The sequence below is a fragment of the Saprolegnia diclina genome, assembly GCF_000281045.1.
Source record: "Saprolegnia diclina VS20 unplaced genomic scaffold supercont1.16, whole genome shotgun sequence".
Lineage (NCBI taxonomy): Eukaryota > Oomycota > Saprolegniomycetes > Saprolegniales > Saprolegniaceae > Saprolegnia > Saprolegnia diclina.
The window spans coordinates 288,595-310,502 of NW_008246083.1; the positions used below are offsets into that span (position 1 = coordinate 288,595).

General features: G+C 59.6%; 8 protein-coding genes across 9 annotated transcripts; 7 read left to right on the forward strand and 1 right to left on the reverse strand.

The window, feature by feature from the left end:
- The first annotated feature begins 55 nt into the window (after positions 1-55).
- Positions 56-2,282, forward strand: SDRG_05957 (hypothetical protein). The gene is made up of 3 exons (XM_008611704.1): positions 56-486; positions 535-641; positions 686-2,282. Exons 1-3 carry the CDS (start codon positions 99-101, stop codon positions 2,249-2,251), a joined length of 2,061 nt encoding a protein of 686 aa, XP_008609926.1. The 5' UTR covers positions 56-98; the 3' UTR covers positions 2,252-2,282.
- An 11-nt stretch (positions 2,283-2,293) lies between these two features.
- SDRG_05958 (hypothetical protein) lies at positions 2,294-5,482 on the reverse strand (the record flags this gene model as incomplete). The annotated part of the gene is made up of 4 exons (XM_008611705.1): positions 2,294-2,390; positions 2,439-2,543; positions 2,590-2,934; positions 2,979-5,482. 4 exons carry the CDS (start codon positions 5,480-5,482, stop codon positions 2,294-2,296), a joined length of 3,051 nt encoding a protein of 1,016 aa, XP_008609927.1.
- Positions 5,483-5,786: 304 nt separating this feature from the next.
- On the forward strand, positions 5,787-7,710 carry SDRG_05959 (hypothetical protein). The gene is made up of 10 exons (XM_008611706.1): positions 5,787-5,857; positions 5,902-5,981; positions 6,032-6,493; positions 6,548-6,652; positions 6,699-6,791; positions 6,840-6,971; positions 7,017-7,109; positions 7,159-7,284; positions 7,337-7,435; positions 7,487-7,710. The coding sequence occupies exons 1-10, from the start codon at positions 5,809-5,811 to the stop codon at positions 7,682-7,684; spliced, it is 1,437 nt and encodes a 478-aa protein (XP_008609928.1). The 5' UTR covers positions 5,787-5,808; the 3' UTR covers positions 7,685-7,710.
- Positions 7,711-8,022: 312 nt separating this feature from the next.
- Positions 8,023-10,667, forward strand: SDRG_05960. Of its 2 annotated transcripts, XM_008611708.1 has the most exons (10): positions 8,073-8,681; positions 8,728-8,832; positions 8,879-8,971; positions 9,016-9,147; positions 9,195-9,287; positions 9,331-9,567; positions 9,616-9,861; positions 9,906-9,998; positions 10,053-10,166; positions 10,207-10,667. In XM_008611708.1, exons 1-10 carry the CDS (start codon positions 8,073-8,075, stop codon positions 10,498-10,500), a joined length of 2,016 nt encoding a protein of 671 aa, XP_008609930.1. In that variant the 3' UTR covers positions 10,501-10,667. The 2 variants fall into 2 exon arrangements, with proteins under 2 accessions (XP_008609929.1, XP_008609930.1); XM_008611707.1 differs by having other exon boundaries at positions 8,023-8,681; positions 10,053-10,667.
- A 606-nt stretch (positions 10,668-11,273) lies between these two features.
- On the forward strand, positions 11,274-12,482 carry SDRG_05961 (hypothetical protein; the record flags this gene model as incomplete). The annotated part of the gene is made up of 8 exons (XM_008611709.1): positions 11,274-11,345; positions 11,386-11,415; positions 11,461-11,592; positions 11,636-11,701; positions 11,746-11,913; positions 11,962-12,090; positions 12,143-12,341; positions 12,391-12,482. The coding sequence occupies 8 exons, from the start codon at positions 11,274-11,276 to the stop codon at positions 12,480-12,482; spliced, it is 888 nt and encodes a 295-aa protein (XP_008609931.1).
- Positions 12,483-12,536: 54 nt separating this feature from the next.
- Positions 12,537-16,659, forward strand: SDRG_05962 (hypothetical protein; the record flags this gene model as incomplete). The annotated part of the gene is made up of 20 exons (XM_008611710.1): positions 12,537-12,643; positions 12,689-12,979; positions 13,028-13,127; positions 13,174-13,311; positions 13,356-13,559; positions 13,609-13,701; positions 13,748-13,807; positions 13,852-13,935; positions 13,980-14,312; positions 14,361-14,519; positions 14,574-14,660; positions 14,710-14,888; positions 14,937-15,009; positions 15,056-15,268; positions 15,316-15,551; positions 15,608-15,671; positions 15,716-15,789; positions 15,834-16,023; positions 16,068-16,407; positions 16,451-16,659. 19 exons carry the CDS (start codon positions 12,537-12,539, stop codon positions 16,149-16,151), a joined length of 2,769 nt encoding a protein of 922 aa, XP_008609932.1. The 3' UTR covers positions 16,152-16,407; positions 16,451-16,659.
- Positions 16,660-16,788: 129 nt separating this feature from the next.
- On the forward strand, positions 16,789-17,928 carry SDRG_05963 (hypothetical protein). The gene is made up of 5 exons (XM_008611711.1): positions 16,789-17,075; positions 17,123-17,230; positions 17,277-17,417; positions 17,474-17,552; positions 17,595-17,928. Exons 1-5 carry the CDS (start codon positions 16,809-16,811, stop codon positions 17,825-17,827), a joined length of 828 nt encoding a protein of 275 aa, XP_008609933.1. The 5' UTR covers positions 16,789-16,808; the 3' UTR covers positions 17,828-17,928.
- A 34-nt stretch (positions 17,929-17,962) lies between these two features.
- SDRG_05964 (hypothetical protein) lies at positions 17,963-20,945 on the forward strand. Its single transcript, XM_008611712.1, has 11 exons — positions 17,963-18,050; positions 18,097-18,191; positions 18,254-18,342; positions 18,417-18,587; positions 18,632-18,776; positions 18,824-19,294; positions 19,361-19,642; positions 19,690-19,840; positions 19,889-20,430; positions 20,476-20,589; positions 20,641-20,945. The coding sequence occupies exons 1-11, from the start codon at positions 18,020-18,022 to the stop codon at positions 20,788-20,790; spliced, it is 2,241 nt and encodes a 746-aa protein (XP_008609934.1). The 5' UTR covers positions 17,963-18,019; the 3' UTR covers positions 20,791-20,945.
- Positions 20,946-21,908: the final 963 nt, after the last annotated feature.

A 21,908-nucleotide genomic window follows, 5' to 3' on the forward strand; every position in this document is an offset into this window, starting at 1 on the left:
GTCCATATATAGCGACCGGATTTAATGCCACCCACGTAGCCAATCAGCGACGAGTCGAACGTCAAGCGACCCCAAATCTTCATTTGGCTTTCGACCTCATGCAGCTCCAAGCGTCTGTCCTCTCGGCGCTGGCGCTGGCCGCGCACGCCTACACGACGCTGCCCTTTGACGGCTGGTACGCGTGCAACATGAACTCGATCGGCAGCGGCTACAGCATGGCGCAGATGGCGGCGACCAAGAGCCACCTGCCGCGCGTGCATCTAGAGGCCGACGCCTTTGGCCAGCGCCGCCTCGACGCCACGACGGGCTACGAGTGCGGGCAGTTTGAGCTCCCGCTGTGCCACAAGGAGGTGTGCACCGACCCGCGCGGCCAGACCATCGATGTCTTTGTCAAGCGAAAGCTGGCCAACCCGGCCAAGGTCACCATTGGCACCGAGAAGGTGTTGTGGGTGCTCCAAGGTGGCCCGGGTGACTCGTCCACCGCCAGTACGCACGCCGGCTTCTACCATATCGTGTGCTAACGGTGCTCTGTAGTGGAGACGCTCATGGCCAACTTGTACTTTGAAATGAACGAGACCGTGACGCTATATACGATGGACCACCGCGGCACGGGCCGCAGCAACCGCCTCGAATGCAACGCTGTACGACGTCACATACTCAACGTCTCTCATCTCACACAATATAGGCGGCGAGCATGCAGTCGGGCAGTCCGGGCGGCGTGAGCATCACAAACGAAGAATACCCCAACTGCATCAAGGACATTCTGTTCCAGATCCAGAATCACACCGAGGCGTTCTCCGTCACGAGCGCCGCGTACGACGTCAAGAGCATCATCGAGTCGGCGCAGGCGTCGAAGGAGGTGTACGTCTACGCGCTCAGCTACGGCACGTTCCTCGTCGAGCGGCTCATGCAGCTCCAGTCACCCGAGATCAAGGGCTACATCGTCGACAGCATCGTGTCGCAGAGCAGCCCGAGCTTCAAGAGCATGTCGACCTTCTCGAACTGGGACCGCGACGTGGCCAAGGTCGGCAACCGCTTCTTGGATCTCTGCCAAAAAGATGCGTTCTGCGGCGCCAAATTCCAAGGCCGGAACGTCACGGACGTCGCGTGGGCCGTCTACGACAAGCTGGACCGCGAGTACGGCACAAATGTCAACCAGTGCGCCGACCTCATGCTGCAGATCGGCGGCGCGCCGTCCCAGACGCTGCGGTCGCTCTTTGGCTCGATGCTCATGAGTCAAATGTACCGCGAAATGATCCCCGCGCTCCTCTTCCGCTTTGACCGGTGCGCGCCCAAGGACGTCAAGGTGCTCCAGAGCTTCATCGACATTTACATTCGCGAAGAAGGCCGGTGGGCGGCCAAGGCCTCGGACGAAGACCAGACCTTGTACTACTCGGAGCTTCTGTACGGGCTCATCGTCTACTCGGAGATGTGGGAAACGCCAACGCCGTCGCAGTCGGAGCTCAAGGCAACCTTCGACGCCGGGCTCTTTGGTGGCGCCACGTACTCGCTCGTGGAGCAGTACTGTACGTTCACGGGGTCGCGCGATCCCAACTGCGCCGAGTTCAACCTCCCCAAGAGCCCGCCGTTCGTGTACGAGCGTGATCAGTACTTCAACAAGACGGCGAGCGTCCCGAGAGGCGCCACCGCGCTCCTCATGGCCGGCGGCTTGGACCCGCAGACGCGCTGGGGCTACGCGCGCGACGAGAACGCGTCGATGGTCGGGCCGCACCGGCTCATCGAGTTCCCGACGTCGGCGCACTGCACGACCTTTACGACTCGCATGAAGGCTGGCGGCACCACGTGTGGCGTCAAGATCCTCGCCTCGTACGTGCTCGGCGGCGGCAACCTCGACACGATCGACACGAGTTGCCAGTCGGACGTCATTGGCCTCAACTTTGGCGGCGTCGGCGCCGGCTGGCTCCGCTACTTTGGTGTGCTCGATGCCTTCGAGGACGATGCGACGGCGGGTGTGTTTGCCGCCGTCCAGTCGACGGCCGAGAGCGACGAAAACGATTCGCTATGGGGCCTCGGCCAGGGCTACAGCCTCGCTGTGGCGTCGGCGGCCGTGGCCATGGGCGTGGTCGCCCTCGTCCTTGCCGTGCGCGTCTCTCGGCGCCAACCTGCACGGACAACAAAGACCACGGTGATGACAACCGAGTCGACCGAGAACGACGACGACGAGCTCATGACGCCGCCCGAGCAAGTCGCCGCGGTTGCGTCGCCGGCCGATACGGTCGCCATCGTTTAAGGTAGATAAGACATGCGTTTTGACATAGCCATGTACAATGTGTCATTCGTGTTGCAGACGCAGAAACACGGGCACGGGATTCATGTCGTGGGACGCACGGAACGCGTCTTCGAGCCACTGACCGTCGGTGGCATTGATCCTAGGCATATATGTACAATATTGTCCCTATATCATGGACAATGTGTACACGAGGATCCATATATGAATCTCGCGCGGCGGCTCCAAGTATATCGGATGGTCTTCGTCGTGGTTGACGACAAGGATCCCTTTGGCGCCCATCTTTTGCACGGTCCTAGCGCACATATAGAAAAGGGCTATATAACCCAGCAATGGTATACATGGCCTTGTGAATGATATTGCACTTGCCACGCTTGACGACGACAACGGCGCCGCGACCGCGGACGCTGAGATCGTCCCGATGACACGCTGTCTGGAGCGGGTACGAGTGCACGAGCTGCAGCGGCGCAGTCGTCGCATTCACAAAGCGGTGCGGTCCCGTGTTGTTGACCTTCATGACGCGCTCGTGGCTGCCTACGAGGACGCGCATGGTCGTCGGCGACGGCTCCGAGGCTGGCCACGGCTGCAGAGGCGAGGCCGCGGGCTCTTGGACCCAGAGCGCGGTCCCTGCCGTCGGTCGCGATTGCAGCAGTGCATACAGCAGCTCGCCGTCGTCCTTGGCCATCCTACCGCCCGCTCAGTTTAGACCATCTTCCACTGCAGCTCGTACATGGCGACAGGGATCGTTGTTGGCGCGATGGCGGTGTTGGTAGTGGGAAAAGCGAGCGGGCCCGACTTGTGGTCGTTGATGAGAAGGAGGCCGCGGCGGCTTGCGTCCACAACCCGCTTGGCCTTTTCGGTAAACGCGCACACGCCTCGGAAGGCCAGCACGAGCGTCCCAGGCGTCGACGTTTGCAGCGCCGAGCACGCCGTGGACGGGCTTGCAACGACCACGACAACGCTCTCTGCAATCGCATGCGCTGCACTCCAGTCGGCCACGACGAGCGGGAGGCTCCAGTTGCGCAGCATCACGTCGTTCGTAAAGGTGAGTGTGTGGCGCATGCGAACTGGAGCCGCGATCGTCACATTCGAGTGCGGGGACGTCTCAAAGACGAGTTGTTTGGGAAACGGGCCTGTCTCAAAGAGCACTTTGATGTCGGCGAGGGGTAGGGTCGTCACGTTGAGAACGTCGATGCCGACCAACGTCTCGAGCGGCAAAATGGTGACGTCGGTCCGGTTGGCGAGTAAACTGAGCGGCTGCACGTGCTGCACGATGGCTCCGACTTGGGCGTCCCGGTCCCACTCGATCCCGATCGCGCAGAGCGCCGCGATGCGCACCGCGTACCGCACGATGTGTCCATCCTTGCGGTGCCCCGCCAACGTCGAGAGAGGCACGGCCGCCCAGAACGCGTGCACCGGATCAACGACAACTTGTCCAGAATTAGCGACGACAACATTTGGTGTTGCGATCGCACACGGCGGCGCATACAACACCAACCGCCGCGGGTTGCGCACGGTCTCGAACGTCTGTGCCATGCGCCGCGGCGGCAGCGTCGACACATTGATGCCGTTGATGTCGACCACGTGGTCGCCGAGACTCAGCACTTTGACGCGCTCGGCGGACGAGTTGGTCACAATAAGCTTGACAACAGACTGGTTGCCGAGGTCCATGTCCCACCCAATGCCAATGGGCTGCGGCGGATTGCCCACGACGTTAAACTCGACGACGTAGTAAAAGCCACATCCGTTTTGACGCGCAGCGCTAATGTTGGCGTGCGGCAGCAACAAGAACCGCGTATCGGGCGCTGGCGCCACCGTCGCGTTGAGGACGGCGGCGGGGGCGGGCGGGGGCTCCTTGTAGCGGGAGAACGTGAGCGTCATTGGCCACGTCGCCGCCAAGTACGGTTTCTTGAGCTCTATCGGCCCCACACGCGAGACGTTGACCGTATTGATCGCTACCAAGTGGTCCTTGGGCTTGATGAGGCCCACGGCGGCCGCCGGCGAGAAGGAATCGACGTCTTCGACCACCGACTTGTCCACCACGGACGCATTCCACGAGATGCCAAGCCGCGTCCGGACGTCAAATGTCACCGAGTAGATGCTATCGTCAGTGCTGGGCGGTGGTGGCGGCGGTGGACTTGGCACTGGCTGCACAAGTACAACTGGAGGGGGTGGCACGGGGGCCGGTGTCGGGATCGGGATCGGGGCAGCCACGGCGGGTGTCGTTGCATTTCTTTCTCCCTCGTCGTCGTCGTCCGCATCTTCGGTCTCGATGATGCGCAACATTGACGGACGAGGCGCCTCGCTGGTTGAGAGATCGTCGCTCTCGAATCCCGTCGCCAGCGAAGCTCCAATCGAGTCGGTCGTGACAAACCGCCGGTACGTCACCGGCACGTCCTTGTACGCGGCCACGGCGTGGTCGGTTGCGATCAAGCGCAAGAGCGCGTCACGACGCCGCGTCAGCGTTGGTTCAAAGAGCAAATTGCGTGGCTCAAGGCGCGTGAGGCGCAAGAAGCCGCTGAGCACGTTCGCGTGTCCGTCACGAGTGTCGACGAGCGGGACGGCAAGAGGCGGCGCACCCGGTTGCATCACGCCTTCGACAATCTCGTCGAGCGGTGCGAGCGAGATCTCGACGCCGTCGACCGCCAAGAACGCATCACCGCGCTCCAGTGACACAGGCGTGTCATTGTTACTACTCTGGAAAAACGCCAGGCGCAGCACCATCTGCCGCGTCGTGCGGTCGAACGCGGCGTGCATGACGCACATGCTTGTATTCGGCGCGAGGCACGCCGCTGCGGGAAGAGCGTCAAGGAACCCGCTGCGCCGTCGCACTCGGAGCGTCGTGGGTGCCATGACGTGGAGCTGTAGAAAGCCTTCGAGGCGCACCGCATCCTCGATCTCGGGCTCGTCGAGCTCCGTGAGCAATGGCACGATGAACGTCGAGTTGGGAGGCGTGTCTGCAATGGCGTCAAAGGACAGCGTCGACATGGTCGCGTTGTCGACGCCGACGAGGCGGTCGGTGGTCTGCACGCCAAAGTCGCTTGCTTCGTCGTCGCATGATGGCTCGCTGCTTGGCTCGATGCGGTGGAGGACGAGGTGGACCTCCTCCGACGCGTTCAAAAGCACGGGCGAGAGCACGTAGCGCTCGGCGGCAAACGGCGCCTCAAAGTAGACGTAGGCGGGGACAAGGACGTGCAGGAGGAGCGCGCAGGCGAGGCGCAGGCCATGGCGCATGCTCACGCCTGTCGAAGATTCGTTTCGCTGCGTTTTTTGTTCAACCTATAAAACGCAATATGGTTTCATGTATGCTGCTCGTGCGCGTCGTTGGCGGATCTCGCAACGTCGATCGCTAGGTCCAGTGCACATATCGGCTCGTGCGCAGGCTGTCTTGCTGGGGACGCTGGAGCTTCTGGTAGCCGAGCGCAAGGCGGCCTACGACGGTCTTTTTGATTTGGCATCGGGTAAACTCGTTTATTGGCCAAAATGGCGTTCTTGAACACGAATTTGGACCAATGAGCACGCGATATAATCTCCGAGTTGCCACCTTGCACCAACGTGGCATGGGCTTGACGCCAAAGGAGGCCTGCGCGTCAACGGGGCCGCGCTACGGTGCGGCGAGCGCTCTGCAACCTCTGGCCAACCATCGATTTTAGGCTACTTGTCGCCATGGAGCGATCCACGCCTCGAATTTCGCCAGCTCCGCGTCGTCAACGACGCCAAGACGCTCTTCCATGTGACCGCCATGCGACCCTGCGCACAGGTCTTACGATTCGCCGTGCGTAGGCAGGCTGCCATGCGTGCGAAACCACGATGGCGTCCGCGCTCGATGCGTCGATGGGGCGTTTGCAGCTGCATGTGCCGACGTCGATCGGTGTCTTGCCTAACGTCTCGCTCCAGCTTCAGGTCCACAGCCACGCCCGTCTCGCCGACCTGCGGATCATTCAGTGCTTCTACTTTGGTCCGAACGATGTCATTGTGCTGGACAATTCACTCGGCTGTGTCCCAGCGCACGTGACGCACCGCTGGGGCCTTCCATGGCGCAGCGCCTTCTTCGAGCGTCCACTACATCAGGCCGAGAGTGTCCCAAGCGACATCTTTGTATTTGAACGCGGCTCGCTCTTCCTGCACATGCGGGTCGATGTATGGTTCTTTGACCAAGCCAGTGAGAGTACTCGGCTCTGCGACAGCATCCGCGATGGCTTTGCCCACCTCGTGCTCGAGAGCTTGCACCGCGGCGTCCTCTCGGTGCCATTTTCCCTGAAATCGTACAACAGCCGACATGACGTGTGCACATGCTAGTGGCCTCAACCGCCGCCAGCGCTGCACGAGGCCGTCCGGAAGCGGTACCCGACTCTTCTCTCGCTCCTGCTCGATCACAGTATACCTGTCGACACCTACGATGCGGTATCGCCGCACTTGAGTATCGAGTATCGACGCTGACCAAGCGTAGAAAGCCCGCACGGCGCTGCTTGTGGCTGTTGAAGACGACGCCGAGGCCATGGCAGTGCTTCTGCTCCAGCGCGGCGCGGCGCCCAACAAGGAGGTATGCTTCGCATCGCACATTCGCTATAGGGCGAGCGATGGGGCGTAGACGGACGGTAGCTCGCCGCTCTTTCGAGCCATTCAACTAGGTCGGCTCTCGATGGTCGCGTGCATGCTGCAGCACAATCGACGCGCCGTCGTCGACGCGATTGCGCCGGCCAATGGCACCGACCCCGACAGCGTACGACGACGTCTGAGGTCGGTCGCGTCACGACGTTGCTTGTAGAGAAATCTCTCGGGCCTCATGTATGCATACCGGTGCAACCAACCAGAGATCGCAGAAGAGCTTTTGCAGGCCGGCGCGAGCGTCCTTGGGCCGGTGCGTGGATCGCAGCTTGCAATATTTAGCTCAAGTTCAATGAGTGTAGCCCACCGGCCACAGCAGCGTGCTCTACTACTGCGTCGCCTACCTTACGGATGAAGACACGCAGCATGCGCATGTGAAGCGCCTCTTGGCGTTGGGCGCTGCCTGTGAGATCTACAAAGCGAGCTTCGTACGTCCTTCTCTACGAGCTCAACCAGTGACAGACGTTGCGGCGTCCATAGGTCAAGCCGAGCGCGATCGAACACGCGATTCGAGTCCGTGCGTACACGACGGTCGCGCTGCTTGTGTCGTATCCAGGCATGGCAGAGGACCCGATTGCTGTACGACAGCAAACCAACACCTTTGGTCGGAGGCTGTACATGCAATGGTAGGTATCGTATCGGCCGACGCTGCACCGCCTTGCGATCGAATGCGACGACGACGGACGCATGCTGCGCACGCTGCATCTGGAATACTACGAGAGCGACGAAGTCGACAACACGTCTGTCCGACACGTGCTGCACCTCAAGTGGCTCCGGCAAAACGTCGAGAGGCTGGCGCTCGAGGAACAGCACCACGAGTACCCGTAATAATACCAACCCCGGTTGCAACCCACTATCTATTTCATGGCGCGATCAACTCGAATTGCGATACTGAAATGACAATACCGGTCTAGTCGGTGGTCGTTCTTGCTTGCCTTGCACACCGTACTCGGCAGGCGGCTACAAGTCTCGTATATCGTGGAGACTATGTCGTCCATACGAGAAAGTCCAGTCGCGGGAGACGAACGTACAAAGCCGCGAGCGTCTGACGCCAGGCGCGAGATCTTCAGCGCCAAATCAGCCGTCATTCTTGACAATCACCATCGTTCGCGATTGTTTCCTGTGTTTTCATTGGCCACAAGTCGCTGAGACAGCTCGGTGCCGATGATTGTGGCATGCTGGGGCCGACGAACGTCAGTTTGCCTTTTGCTGGATCATGCCGCTGCTTCTGAGCCAGGCGTTGTTGGCGACGCACCAGCGCTTGGGCTACTACGCACCGTGGCGCAGCTGTCGCCTGTTGCTCTCGACGCTCGACGTCCTCAAGACGGGCCACACGTCGCCGCTTTGTCGCATGGGCTGCGACGTCTGTGGGCAGACGATGGACGAGTCCCTCGACGCCACCAACGGCACGCTCGTCCTCCATCTGCAGAAAGAGTTTGTGTGGCTCCACCAGCTCGCGTTCCAACTGCGCTTTCACGCTGTGACTGCTTTCACATGCTTGCGCCTCGTGCAGTGTCTCGACCTTCCGAATGGCCTCGTCGTCGTCCACGATGCGACGTATGGCGCCGTGGCCGCAGACTCGGACCACCTCTGGGTCATCGAGTGGGGCACGCTTCTCTCGAGCGCTGCAGCGGGCATCGAGCTGTGTCCCGGCGCCGCGGTCTCGGGGCACCTCTTCTATTTTGACGGCACCACGCTCGTGCTGCACCAGCGCTGCGAGATCATGCTCGCCGACGACCCATCCGACAGCGAGGACCTTGCCGCTGCGGTCGACGACGGACTTGCTATCGCCCTCCTCGAGCGCCTCCACCAGCAACGTTTCATGGTCTGCACAAGTCCAATATGGTTCCCTTGTCTGAGCCATGCTCTAGAAAGCGGTGCTGTCGCCTGCGGTCCACCGCGCCGTCGCCAAGCGATACTGGCCCCTTCTCGACCTCCTCCTCTCGCACGGCGCCAGCATTGAAGCTGTCGACAAGGTCGTCGTCTCCCATCAACAGACGTCTCAATGTACGACCTCCGTAGAACTTTTACACGCCGTTGAGCAAGGCCGTGGCCGATGGGGACGAAGCCTGCGTCGAGGCGCTCGTGAAGCGGGGCGCATCACCCTTCAACCTCGTACCGAAATCCTAATGTCGTCGCCTCGGCCAACATGTTTGTAGGCGTCTGGCATCTCGCCGCTCTTTGCTGCCATTCAACTCGGCCATCTCGGTATCACTCGCCTCCTCGTGGACGTGGACACGCCCAAGGCGCTGCTGCAATGCGTGCCCGTCGAGCGCCGCGAACTCTTCAACGTACAGTATCATCACATTTCCAAAGTATAATTCCTTGCGAACTGTAGCGGTCGGCGGTCTCGGCGCTCGGCTACGCCTACATTTGCAACCAGCCAGAGGTCGCGCTGCTGCTCTTGCACGCGGGCGCGTCGCCCTCGACAGTACGTCGACGCTCTGTGTTGACTATCAACTAAAGATGTGTAGGACTCTGGCACGACGGTACTTGCGTCTTGCATTGGCCACGTCGAAAACCCGATCAATCGCATGACGCACGTCTTGGAGCTTCTCGACCGCGGTGCTGCCACCGACATCCACGTGCGCTCGTCGCTAGAGTCGTCGTCTGGTATGGACGACACGGCGATGGTCCGCGCGATCCAACGTTGCGACTACGACCTCGTGCGCCTTCTGATCGCTCGCCAGGATTACATCCCAGTGACTGCGGTACCTCTTCCGTGCACGAACGCGCGCGTCATCCTGACATGTCCTTAGAAAATTGCCATGGAAGAGGCCGCCGCGGCCATCTCGGACAACGGGCGCATGCAGCACCTCATCGGCAGTACCAGCGACAGCGTTACTTGGCTCGAACTCCCCGAGCTTTTTGCAGCGATCCGAGACGGAGACGTCGCCCGTGTAAAGGAACTGGGCACCTCAGAGGACCTTTGCACGCGCCAGCAAATCTTTGCGCTGGGGCGACTCCCCACCTGCGTGCGCCCCCTACCCGGGGGCCCTCGAGGGGTACACAATACCCCAACTCAAGAGTCGAGCTCAGAGCCATGTAGATTGCCGTGACCGCGCTGATGTTTGCCTACATTTCCAACCAGCCCGAGGTCGCACATGCGCTTCTCGAGGCTGGCGCCCGCGTGTGCATGGAGGTACTCGACATAAGACGACATTGGCGTGTGATCGACTAACTAATCGAGTGACAGGACGGCGAGGGCTCGGCGCTCTACTACTGCCTTGCTTGCGTCGAAGACGAAACCACTTGCATCGCCCACGTCTTGGAGCTCCTCGAGCGCGGCGCCAGCAGCGACATCACCAAGGTACAGAGTCGCCAAGAAATGAGTCTGAGTGGCTTTCTAGGGTGACGTGTCACCGCTGACGTACGCGGAAGACGCCGACATGTTTTCCATTGTTGAAATTCTCTACGCGTACCTCGAGTCGGCCGTACGACGCTGTCTGCCGAGATTGGCCGAGGCCGCATGGCTTGGTGAACATGACAATGTTTCGCACCCGGCAAACGACACCACTGACGAGAGCGCGACCGCCTTCGGGTCCATCGAGCAGCACCATCCCGATGTGCCAGGCAGCTGCGATGCTGCAGACGATAGCGACGTCGATGAATGGGAGGTCGTGGAGCAGTACCACTCATCCTAGCCGTCGTACGAAAGTTGTGACTGCGCTGCTTTCTCCTTCCTCCTCCGCACCCCGGACAACAACGACTGCGTAAAGATGTGAAAGAAAGAGTAAAAAGGGAATGATATCAGAGAGCTTAGTATCGTCAAAATGTGCAACATAATCAGACGGCACTTCCAAATGTAAGCATTAGGTCTATCATTTTCATTCCCCTTACTAGACTACAAGCGATATCGAGTGAGTAAATTGGCCCTCGTCAGGATAATTGTCCTCCTATGATTCAGAGTAATTCTAGAGATAATGGCAGTCATCGGGCGCGTTCTACTCGTCAACTAGTCTACGACACCTCCAAATCTCAACTGGTCGCAAACGGCAAGGTCTGGGCGCGGTCAAGGCGTCCGCACCAGTCTTTTTTCAGCCAATCATCGTGCGACCTTTTCGTCAACTTCGACCGCTGACCTCGTAACTTCGCTTTATAGCTTCGACAAACTCGTCATACATGATACGATCAAATGCTGGAGGTGTATTTCAGTTTCGGCATATGCCGCTTTGAAGATGGTAAGCGGATCAAATCCCCACTCCGTCGCTGCCAGTGCCATCGTCATTGCCGTGCGATGCACACGTATGGGCACATACATCTCAACGAGGATACATTGAGTTTGATCGGTTGCACAACGGCTGCATGGGACAATGTTGTCGCTCACTGGCCACCGTCGTCGGAATGTGCCGAATTTAAACGCTGGAATGCCGAATTAGATGCGAAACTGCGCGAAGATTCGCAAACACCAGTGAAGATGGGCGTGGCGACGCGGGTCATCCAAGGTGCGCAGATCGCCGCCAAGATGCGTGCGCAGGTCAAGGCCAAGGTAGACGCATGCCATTGCCATCGTCTAAACACTTCTGTAGATCGATGCCATTGCGGCGACGACGCCGGCGGTACAAGCCATGCTTGCGTCTCTCATGCTCATCGTGCTGGGCTAGCGGCCATCGCTGGGCGTGATCATGGTTGGCGACCGGAAAGACTCGCGCCTGTATGTCGAGGCCAAAGGCCGCGCGTGCCTCGAGGTTGGCATCACTTCAGTGAACCAATTCTTCCCGATGGACGTCGCCCAAGTACGTTGCTACCAACGCGTGGCCATCCTCATGGCAGGTCTAGGCGGACCTCTTGAAGCAAATTGACGCGTTCAACGCCGACGCGTCCATCGATGGTATCTTGGTGCAGGTACATCTGACATCATCCATGGGCGATGGCCTCACCGTGCGTAGCTGCCGCTGCCGCCAACGATCGACGAGAAGGCTGTCATCGACGCGGTCTTGCCGACAAAAGACGTCGACGGACTGCACCCGTTCAACGTTGGCGAGCTCTCGATGCGCGGGCGCACGCCGCACTTTACTGCGTGCACCCCAGAGGGCGTTCTGCAGCTGCTGGACGAGGTTGCGCACTGGTCACACGTGGTGCCCACGTGTCATCGACGGTCGTAGGAGGGCATTGAGCTACAAGGCAAGGTCGTCGTTGTGCTCGGGCGCAGCGACTTGGTCGGCAACCCCGTCGGTATGCTTTTGCGCAAGCGCCACGCCACGGTCATCTCGTGTCACTCGCGCACGGGCAACGTACTCATTCTTCCTGCGGTGCTCCAAGGTTCAGGCGACCATCCGATTATAGATCCCGACCTTTGTTGGCATGGCCGACATTGTCATTAGCGCCTGCGGTGTCCCACGCCTCGTCCGCGGGAGCTGGCTCAAGCCTGGCGCGGTCGTCCTTGACGTTGGCATCAACTTTGTCGCGGACGGCACGGTCGTCGGTGACGTGTGTTTTGACGAAGCCATGGGCGTGGCTGGGGCCATCACCCCCGTCCCTGGCGGTGCGTCGGCGTCGCATTGAACGTGTTTAAACAGCTTGCAATGACGTAGGGGTCGGGCCCATGACGATCGCGATGCTCATGCGCAACGTCAGCATCGCGTTCGAGCGCCGAATAAACGCTTTGGCGGGCAAACCCGTTTAAACTCACAATACGAAACTGGTTGTGCGTCGTATCAGTTTCACTCGACCACCGCGCATGGAGCCGCACTTTGCCGCGACGTCGCTCCCCAAAGTCTTTCGCGAGAGCTTGGCCAAAGCTGCCGAGGTCCGTGAGCCGCTTCGGCCGTCCCTTCCTCGGCAAGCGTAGGCTACAACATTCCTTCTTTTGTAAGCATCGAGCGTACCTAGCGCGACGGCCAGCTCGACGCACCGCCGCAGCAGCGGTGTGCCTCCGAACCAGTCGCACTTGGTCTCGCCAAGAGCGTTCGAAGCCCCGTTCGGGACGCAACCTCGTAAGCCCAAGCCGCAAGCGACAGCGAGTATCGACCCGCGAGACGAAGCCGGCATTCTGTTTCCGTACAACAACATTGCCGACGACGACGGGTCACTGCAGCAAATCATGTGGGCCAAGTGGAACCACGACGCCACCAACGACTCGCAGGCGGCGAGTGCCAAAGATGCATTCGTGTCCTTTGCCTTGTACGCTGATTGCCAAGTTGTCGGGTGCTTGACAGATATATTGTCCAGATATGCTCAAGTCAAGCTCCAAGAGGCGCAGCGCATGGCCGCGTACTTGGAGCAGCCCAACCTCTTTGTAACAGCGGTCGCGAGCTCGCTTCTCCAGCGGGTAGAATCATGAAGGCGTCGATACCGATCCTATCGACGGGTTCTAGTGCGCCGACCGGCTCGGAGCGTCTGGCGGCATCGTCCGCCAGCTTCTACAGGTGCTCCTCTCGGCCATCTACCACCGCAAGGACGCGGATGTGACGCCGGCGCGCCTCAACGTCGACCGCTACGCGCCCTACTTTGCGGTACGTGGCCGCATCGACTCGACGTGTAGGATACAATGATGTAGGAATACCGCCGACTGCGGCGGACGTGCGTCGACCTCCTCGAAGAAAACACGCGCAAGCACAACGAGACGGCAGCGCGCAAGCAAGGCTTTGGCAAGATCCAGCGCGTCATCCAGGGCACGACGCGCATTTGGAAGCACCGGCTGCTGCATTTTCTCTACTTTCAGTGGGCGTACTATGTCTTTCGTCGACGGCGCATTCGACGCGTACCTACATCGAATCTCGGTCGTTTGTCGAGTCAATATTGTCGTCTAGTTTGTGGACCGGACGTTTCGACACAAAAACCGCGGGTCCGTGCGCGACACCTTTCGCGCGTGGCGCATCGAGGCACTCCGCCGTGCCTACTATGTACGAGAACCAAGTTGTGCAACTACTCGTGTACACGAGGGCATAGCGCGAGTCGGCCAATTACCAGACAATGTTGTCCGTCACCGCCGAGTCGCTCAGCCGCAAGGTGGCTGGAACCTGGGATTCCCAGACGCTGAACTTGCATGGTAGGATGTGCAACTGACCAGCGCCACCGAGAAGATCGCCAAGTTACAAATGCATGTCGACCAGCTTACGACGACCAACTCCAACTTGGTACATCAGGACGCGTTGCAGTCGTATCGAACAAACGACGCTAGATCACGCGGGTCCAAGACCTCGAGAGTCAAATTCGCATCTTGAAGCTCACGATGCGGGGCAGCTTGACGGCGCCAGCAGCGCAAGACCACCCACCGCTTGTGTCGGCCATGACGGCGCCGCCCGCGGCGTACGAGCGCATGGACACGATCGTGTACGAGGACGACCAGCCGCGCGACGACGGCGGTGGCGCGCGCGTCAACAAGATGCTTCTCGAAGGCATGTTTGCCATGGCGCGCATGGTCGAGTCGGCCGTGATCCAGTTTAGCAAAGAGTCGCTCGAAGCACTCGAGACGCAGTACGACGGCGCCGAGCTGCGCCAGCTCTCCCAGCGTGTACAACTCGTCGTTTTCGAGAGACGACAGTGCTTATAACGATTGTAGATTGCAGACGAGCACGCGCAAATCGACAAGATCACGACCGGGTACCATGACGTGCACTTGACCAACGTCTTGAGCAAGCCCGTGGACACGATTTTGCTGCATTGGGCGCGCATGAAGCTTGAGGAGAGCAAAATTGTGCTGCGACCGCAAGACCGAATGGTAGACAAGTTGTCCATTGTTTGACACACCACAACTCGTCGCTCGACCGCGTAGCTCAAGAACTTTACCGACGATCTGGCCGACGGCAGTAAATTCTCGACGCTTTTGCACCACTTGTTTCCACGCGACTACGACACCCACGTACTTCCACGCTAGACAAATATGTACATGCTCCACGCGAGGCTACTAGATGGTGCACGAAATCAATGTCGAGCAGCGATTGGCCAACATTGAGCGCTTCAACAAGACGCTGCGCGTCGAGTCGTCGAGCGACGTCAAGGTACCCGTCATTGTCACTGCCGACTCGATCGCGGCCCAGCGCGGGCTTGAGAACGCTGTCTTTATCAGCGTGCTCTTTACGCTCTCGCCGTACGATCGATCGATTTCTTCGTCGAACCTTGTGCAATATTCCGGTAGCGGCCACTTTTCCAAGGTCAACACGGAGAAATGCCGCAAGGTGTTTCTGCAAATCGTCTCGGCGTGGAAAAAGGTTTGGGTTTGTGGACAACTTGTCTGTTTTAAAGATGACATGCTAGGTGCGGAGCTTGATGCTCGAGGTGAAGCGCACGCCCGACGATCCGCTTGGCGCCGAAAACATGATGGTCGTGACGCTCGGGAAGGAGATGCGCCGCGTCGAAGAGCTGCACACGCTGCTTCAGAAAGAAATGACGTCGCTCGTCTGCGCGAGCAACGAGAGCGCCGGCGTTCTCTCCAAGCTCCTCCACAAGATCTTGTGTTTTACGTGGCGGGTTGGTCTCTCGCTAGATTGATCGATTGATACAAACATCGTTGGTAGATGTTGTCGCAGCGCGACCGCGGCGTCGACGGCGACATCATTGACGAGCGCCGCGCCGACACGCTTCGCAAATTTACGAGTGTGAGTGCCAACGTAATCCGCCGGCTCATTTCAGACGAACCGTCGCCGCGCCGTCGCAGCATCTCGGACACGGAGGTCATGACGCGCGTCTTTGGCATTCAAAAAGTGCTCAAGCACCACTTTAACGACCTCCACGCCATCTTTCGTCACTACAGGTTGGCATCAGCCAGTCGACATTTGCAGGAGACTGACGCGTGCCACGGTATGTTAGTTGCAGCACCTTGCGCGGCCACTCGGCGACCATGAGTCTCCAAGAATACATTAAATTCGTCAAGGTACGAGGCGGTGGGCATGCAAAACATGACCGTCGTGTGCAAAGGACTGCAACATTGTCGACAAGAAGGTGCATTTGCCCGTCGTCGACGCCATCTACCACCACTGTGTCGAGGCCCAGTACGTCTATTCATATGCAAGGACGGACGCTGACGCTGACGTAGGGACGACGGCACAGCGCAGCGTGAAATGTCACCGATGGACTTTGTCCACGCGCTGGTTCTTGTTGCGGACAAGAAATTTCCGAGCATGGTCTTTGAAGAGCGGATCCAGGAGCTTTTGGACAAGTGCGTCTTGCCCAACGCGAGTCGGTCGCAACCCGAAGCGTTCCGCCTCCTCTTGCACTCGCCCGAGGTACTCCATCGCTTGCAAGTTGATTAGGCAAATATGTCTACTAGGTGCGGGCTGTCCTTTTGAAATTCAAGAGCCCGCTCCAGCACGTCTTCAAGTACTACTCCAACATGAAGACCGACGACGTATGAGATTGCATAAACCCAATTTGAAGGATACGTTGGGGTGTAGGAAATGACGGCCGCGAGCAAGTCGAGCACGACGCTCGACGTCAACGAATTCCTGAGTCTCGTCAAAGACTGCAAGCTCATGGGCTTTTTTGTGACGGACGCGATCGTCAAGCAGGTCTTTATCCTCGTGCAGCGACAGTACGACGACACAGAGACGCAAGTGAGCACAACGACGACCGACGACGAGCTCCAAATCGATTTCGCCGAGTTTGAAGAGGTGCGAAGCACCTGCAACAGCGCAAGTCGCATGGATGGAGTAGGCGCTGGCCGTGCTCACGGAGCATGTGATCTGCAACCCGTACATCCCGCTGCACAAGCGCCTCGAGCAGTTTGTGACTGAAATGGTCTTGCCCCGCGCCCGCCAAAAGAAGACCAAAGGCGACCACCACTAAGAACGCACAGTTATTAGTTAGTTGTTTCCATAGTCGATAAACGCGCTTTAGTGCACAACATCTAGTACATATTGGTTAGTCGTTCAATCTCTCGTCGACGGCGCAGTCGATGGATCCATTCGTCCGCGGTGCAGGTGCTTGTGGCGATCCGCGTGTCGCGTATCCGGATGCTGACCTGGCGTACGGATAACGCCATTTCCGAATCGGCTGCCAACAACGCAAGAGAATGGCAGCTTTGGGCAACGATGTAGTGCTGGGTCTCCTCGGGACGGGCAAGATCGGCAGCGCCGTCATGACGGGCTACTGCTCGCCGGTCGCCGCCAAGTCGACATGGGAGCCCAAGGCCATCTTCGTGAGCCCGCGCGGGACGGAGAAGGCCAAGGCGCTCCAGGCCAAGTTCCCGGCCAAGGTCACGATCGCGGCCACGAACCAGGCCGTCATTGATGCGTCCAACGTCATCTTCATTGGCTTGCTTCCGGACATTGCGCGCCAGGTACACAGCGATTGCGCACCTGCTGCCTTCTCATGGCGGCGACGTAGGAACTGCCGGCGCTCACCTTTCCGCCGCACGTCACGGTCATCTCGATGATGGCCACGATCCCGTACGACGAGCTCGTCCAGCTCGTGCGTCTCCCCAAGGCGAACGTGGTACACACAGCCATGTGCATACTGCTTGCGATGAAGAGGCCATTAGGTGCGCACGGTCCCGCTGCCAAGCTCGTCGCGTCGCACGGGTCCGATCCTCGCGTACCCCAAGCAGTCGTACGTGGAGCAGCTCTTGCTGCAGATCGGGACACCGGTGATGGTTGACACGGAGAGCGAAGTGACGACGCTTGTAGGCTACATGACATTCACTTTCCATCGCCTCATGTGTCTCTTCCATCACGGTAGACGGGCATGACGGCCATGATCTCGTTCTTCTACGCGACATGCGGCCACCTCCAGCAGTGGTGCGTCAACAACGGCGTTGGTACGCGCTCATCTCTGTCGCTAAAGCTCATGGTGCACGTAGAGGACTCGGCGTCGCGCGCGTACGTTGCCTCGTTCTTCCAGTCGCTCGCCGACGCGGGCATGGTGTCGACCGAAGCCTTCCACGACATGGCCGAGGAGGCCGCGACCCCCGGCGGCCTCAACGAGCAGACCCACCGCGGCCTCACGAGCACGGGCGCGTACGAGCTCATGCTCGACCAGGTCGACGCCATCTTCACGCGCTTGACCAAGGCCGCGCCGGCGCCGCGTCGCTAGCGGCGGAACCGCCCACCCTAGATCTCGGTCGCTACAAACACGGTGTGGATTTTCACGTGGCTTTGTTTTTTAAATGACTTGTTCATGTATGTTATCCGGAATGGTGGTGCAATAATAATATTTACGGCCGAAACGGAGGTGCCATTTTTTTTCCCGAGCGCCACCCGAGAGGCCGACGCGCTTCAAGCCGCGATGCTGACGCCGGACGAGGAAGACTACTTTGGTACGCCGATGGGCATGAAGACGAGGATGACCATGGCGCCATGTAGATGCGATGACGCAGGAAGACATGCGCGCCATGATGAACGAGAACTTTGGCGTGATCTTGGCACGCGTCGGAAGCCATCCCTTCTGGCCGGCTCGGGTACGCACCGCCAATGGCGTCCATGGCGGCGCGAACAGTCTCTCCATCGTGGTGGCTCGTAGATGGTTGAGCTCGAAGAATGGGTCGACCACGTGGCGCACCGCCAGCGCAAGGGGCAGATCTGCGTCTACTTTTACGGCTCGCACAACTAGTACGTGGCTGACGTTCCTCCTCCATCCGCATGGCTATCGACGGCGATGCTCATGCATGTACCGTGGTATGTAGCGGCTGGACGTTGCGCAACGGTTTGCACGCGTTTGTCGACGACCACCCGTCGTTCAAGTCGGTGAAGAAAGGAACCAAGATCTGGACGCAGTACACACAGGGCCTCGATGAGGCCAAGCAGGCGATCGTGACCGCGACCGCCATCAACGCGACGCCCTTCTTTGAGCGCATGTACGCTCGCCTCGATTCTCGATCGTCTTGACCTGCACATGTAGCACCCAAAAGATGAAGGATTGCGAGGTTGACGTGCCCTGCAGCGGGTGCAGTAAGAAGGGCGGCGACGGCCTGCGCCTCGTCTGCGATGGCACAAGCTGCGAGAAGGAGTTCCACATGGCCTGCCTCGACCCGCCGCTGACGACCGTACGACGATGCAGCGATCGTGGCCACTCATTTTTCGCCTCTCGTAGGTGCCCGAGGGATCCTGGTACTGTCCGACCTGCGCCAAGCGCCAGCCCACGCCGTCTCTCGAGGCCACGTCACCGAATACGAACGCGACAAGTAAGCCCAAGGCGACGCCGGACGCCAAGCCCATGGCGCGCAAGTCGGACAAACTCCGCAAACCCGACGGCCGGAAATCCAAAGCGTCGTCGCCGCCGGTGACGTCCGAGCCCCTACTCGACGACGTCGAGTCGGAAGAGCGCTGCTTCCTCTGCGGTCTCGGCGGCGAACTCGTCGTGTGCGAGTTTGGCCGCTGCACCAAGGTGTACCACCAGCTCTGCCTCGGCGCGTACCCGTTTCCTGTCGACGACGAGACGCAATGGGTCTGTCCGCGCCACACGTGCGCGATTTCGGGCGCCCGCGAAGAGCTTGGCGCCAAGTCGACCATGTGGCACTGCCTTCGCTGCCCGCTCGCGATCGACGAGGCGGTCTTGCCCAACGTACGTCGCCTAGGATTATCCCTTTTCTATCCGAGACAAGTATCCAAGATACTAACTGGATACTAGAACGCTGCGCTGACCAAGATGAGCCGCCGGGAAAAGACGCTGTTGTGCCCGCACTGCGTGTGCCCTGTCGCCAAAGTGCGTCTCGCCAAGTTCCTCGAGCGCATTTGGTCGCTCGTCGCCACGAACCGGCAAGGCCTCCCGTTCTGCGGCCCGCTCTTGCCCGGCGTCGACCGGCCAACGTGCCTCGACGACGGCCGCGTCCTCGACCTCTTCCAGATCATGGCCAACATCCGCGCGCTGCAGTACCAGAGCGCCCTTACGTTTGCGTTCGACGTTCGCGAGGTACTCACCCTATCTCATGTCTTATTGGGTATCTCATATTTTATCAGGTTGTGGACACGGCGCTCGCTATCATCAACAACCGCTCGGCGCCGCTGGTTGAGGCCGCCAAGAGCCTCGGCATGGTGGTCGACGAGCAGCTCAAAACCTACGCCGCGCAGCTCAACGCGGTGCAGCCGTTCTTGGACGCCAACGACCCAGGTAGACACCGCGCCGCTTTTTGTAGCTAATATGCATTTGCATGCATAGGACTCGGCGACCAACCGGCGCACATTGCGCAAGCGTCGATGGCGTGGCCGATTCCGTGGCGAAAAGAGTGCACGCCGTTTGGCAGTACGAGCTACGTGCACACGGACACGCGGACGCTCGACGAGTGGACTGCGTACATTACGAGCGCCCCCGTGTTTGTGGATGTCGCGCCGCCCGTTGCTGCGGCGCCGCAGCCGGTGGCCGTGGACGAAGCGGACGCGCGGCTCGCGCACCTCCCGTCGACGCTGTCTCTTGGCGACGGGATCGACGTGCTCACGGCGCTCTCGGGCCTCTCGCAGCTCGACGGCAGCGAGGCGCTTGCGGCGTTCCAGGCCGACCAAGCTGTCCTCTCCATGTCGAGCGTCGAGATGGACCTCATGTTCAAGCAGCAAGCCGGCTTGCTTCGGCGGGCGCTGCAGGGCCACGCAGCGCTGCAACACGCGTGGCTCACGCAGCAGCAGAATTTACTCGGGACCGACTCGACACAGCTCCTCACGATCGGCGAAGGTCGCTTGGCCGCCGAACTCCGCCTCGCCAACATGGTATTGACAAAGCTTGGGCTCCAATACGTAGCATATGCATCGTAGAACCTCAAGGCGCGGCTGCGGGCCAAAGACGAGATTCTGCAGCAGCTGACAGCCGACCATTTGGCGCTGACGGCCCAGCTCACGGCCGCCCACGCTGCCATGGCTGAAAAAGAGGTGGGATAGAGTGTGGATGTTGGCTCTGACATTGGGGCCTCTGGTGTGTAGAAGGATCTGGACGCCGCGCTGCAGCGGGAGACGCCCGACGAGACGGCACCAGCGCAGTCGCCCGCGACGGACACACGTCGACGAAAGGCCTCGGACACGCCCGACTCGGCGCCATCCAAGGACCGGCGCACAAGGGCAAAAAAGCACTAGGTCACAGCCTCGCTCTGCGTCGTAACGATCTCACAACCACTGCATGCTACTTCCTCGTCGAATCACCATCGCAGCCTGCAGAGAGCCTGTAGCGGCCTGACCCAGGAACTGCTAGCGCGGTGCCATGAGCTATCAATATCGGAACGTCAACTGGTCTGGCGCTCGTTCTCGGCTTGGGGTCGGTGTGCTGGCTTGGTGATGTCAAGAGTGGAGCGTCGAATGCTCTTCTAGACCATCGAATTAACACCTTTGTGGGGAGAAGGAAGAGGTGCGCCGACGACTCGAGGTTGCGCAGGTCGAAGAGTCGAGAACGCAGATCATTGCCGAGACGATATGGGGACTCGTGAGAACAATCGCAGACGACTAGGTTACACGGTGGACAATGTCGTCCACACTCGACGCACGTTCACATTGCTCGCATGTTCCGGTGCGCTGGTGGCGGCGTCGGCGGCAGATGCAGGTCTTGGTACAGCTCGCTCTTGCTACGGTAGTCGCGCAGTGCGGCCTTGTACGCCTCGATAGCTGCCTCGGGCTGACTGTGGGAATGTGTCGAGGCGTCCGGCAAACCCGTCGCTAGCATGTCGCTGACCAAGGACATGGCCGACGAGAGCGCGAAGACGATCGCAGCGACTTGCATCGATCGGCGCGAAAATGCAAGTGACATGGCTCGTGTTTTTCACATCTAGAATCTGATTCTGTGCACGGTTGTGGACGCAGAGTAACGCGCAAGTGTTGAAGTGCACGCAATGTAGTACTGTAGTGGTGCCTGTGAACACATCAACAGTCGTTCTAGACGCAAGGGCGAGTGTGTCCTTGACGCTCGGGAGTTTCCCTTGGTTTGCTCTTGACCCAATGATTTAGCTGAAGATCCGCACTGTGTCCACATAGTCAAACGTATGCAGCCTGAAGAGACACCAACTTGGTACCGTTAGCACTGGACTCCTCTCGCGGACCAACGGCTCCTTCGCCGCACGCATCAAGTAGCGAGCAAGACACACGACCCGGGCACTGCAGTATACTACTATGTTGCCACGTGGGGTTATCCCTAAGGACCAGTACCAGTGGTAGTCAAACGTACTATCAGTAATAGCAGCTCGTCCCTCGCGTATCGAATCGAA

Coding starts and splice junctions, on each gene's coding strand:
- SDRG_05957 (XM_008611704.1), top strand. CDS start 99: ATGCAGCTCCAAGCGTCTGTCCTCTCGGCGCTGGCGCTGGCCGCGCAC. Junction 487..534: donor GGGTGACTCGTCCACCGCCA/GTACGCACGCCG, acceptor GGTGCTCTGTAG/TGGAGACGCTCATGGCCAAC. Junction 642..685: donor ACCGCCTCGAATGCAACGCT/GTACGACGTCAC, acceptor CACACAATATAG/GCGGCGAGCATGCAGTCGGG.
- SDRG_05959 (XM_008611706.1), top strand. CDS start 5,809: ATGGGCTTGACGCCAAAGGAGGCCTGCGCGTCAACGGGGCCGCGCTAC. Junction 6,494..6,547: donor TGCACCGCGGCGTCCTCTCG/GTGCCATTTTCC, acceptor TGCACATGCTAG/TGGCCTCAACCGCCGCCAGC. Junction 7,285..7,336: donor AGATCTACAAAGCGAGCTTC/GTACGTCCTTCT, acceptor CGGCGTCCATAG/GTCAAGCCGAGCGCGATCGA.
- SDRG_05960 (XM_008611708.1), top strand. CDS start 8,073: ATGCCGCTGCTTCTGAGCCAGGCGTTGTTGGCGACGCACCAGCGCTTG. Junction 8,972..9,015: donor GCGCATCACCCTTCAACCTC/GTACCGAAATCC, acceptor ACATGTTTGTAG/GCGTCTGGCATCTCGCCGCT. Junction 9,862..9,905: donor TACCCGGGGGCCCTCGAGGG/GTACACAATACC, acceptor AGAGCCATGTAG/ATTGCCGTGACCGCGCTGAT.
- SDRG_05963 (XM_008611711.1), top strand. CDS start 16,809: ATGGCAGCTTTGGGCAACGATGTAGTGCTGGGTCTCCTCGGGACGGGC. Junction 17,418..17,473: donor AGAGCGAAGTGACGACGCTT/GTAGGCTACATG, acceptor CCATCACGGTAG/ACGGGCATGACGGCCATGAT. Junction 17,553..17,594: donor GTGCGTCAACAACGGCGTTG/GTACGCGCTCAT, acceptor TGGTGCACGTAG/AGGACTCGGCGTCGCGCGCG.
- SDRG_05964 (XM_008611712.1), top strand. CDS start 18,020: ATGCTGACGCCGGACGAGGAAGACTACTTTG. Junction 18,588..18,631: donor ACGCCCTTCTTTGAGCGCAT/GTACGCTCGCCT, acceptor CTGCACATGTAG/CACCCAAAAGATGAAGGATT. Junction 19,841..19,888: donor CTTGGACGCCAACGACCCAG/GTAGACACCGCG, acceptor TTGCATGCATAG/GACTCGGCGACCAACCGGCG.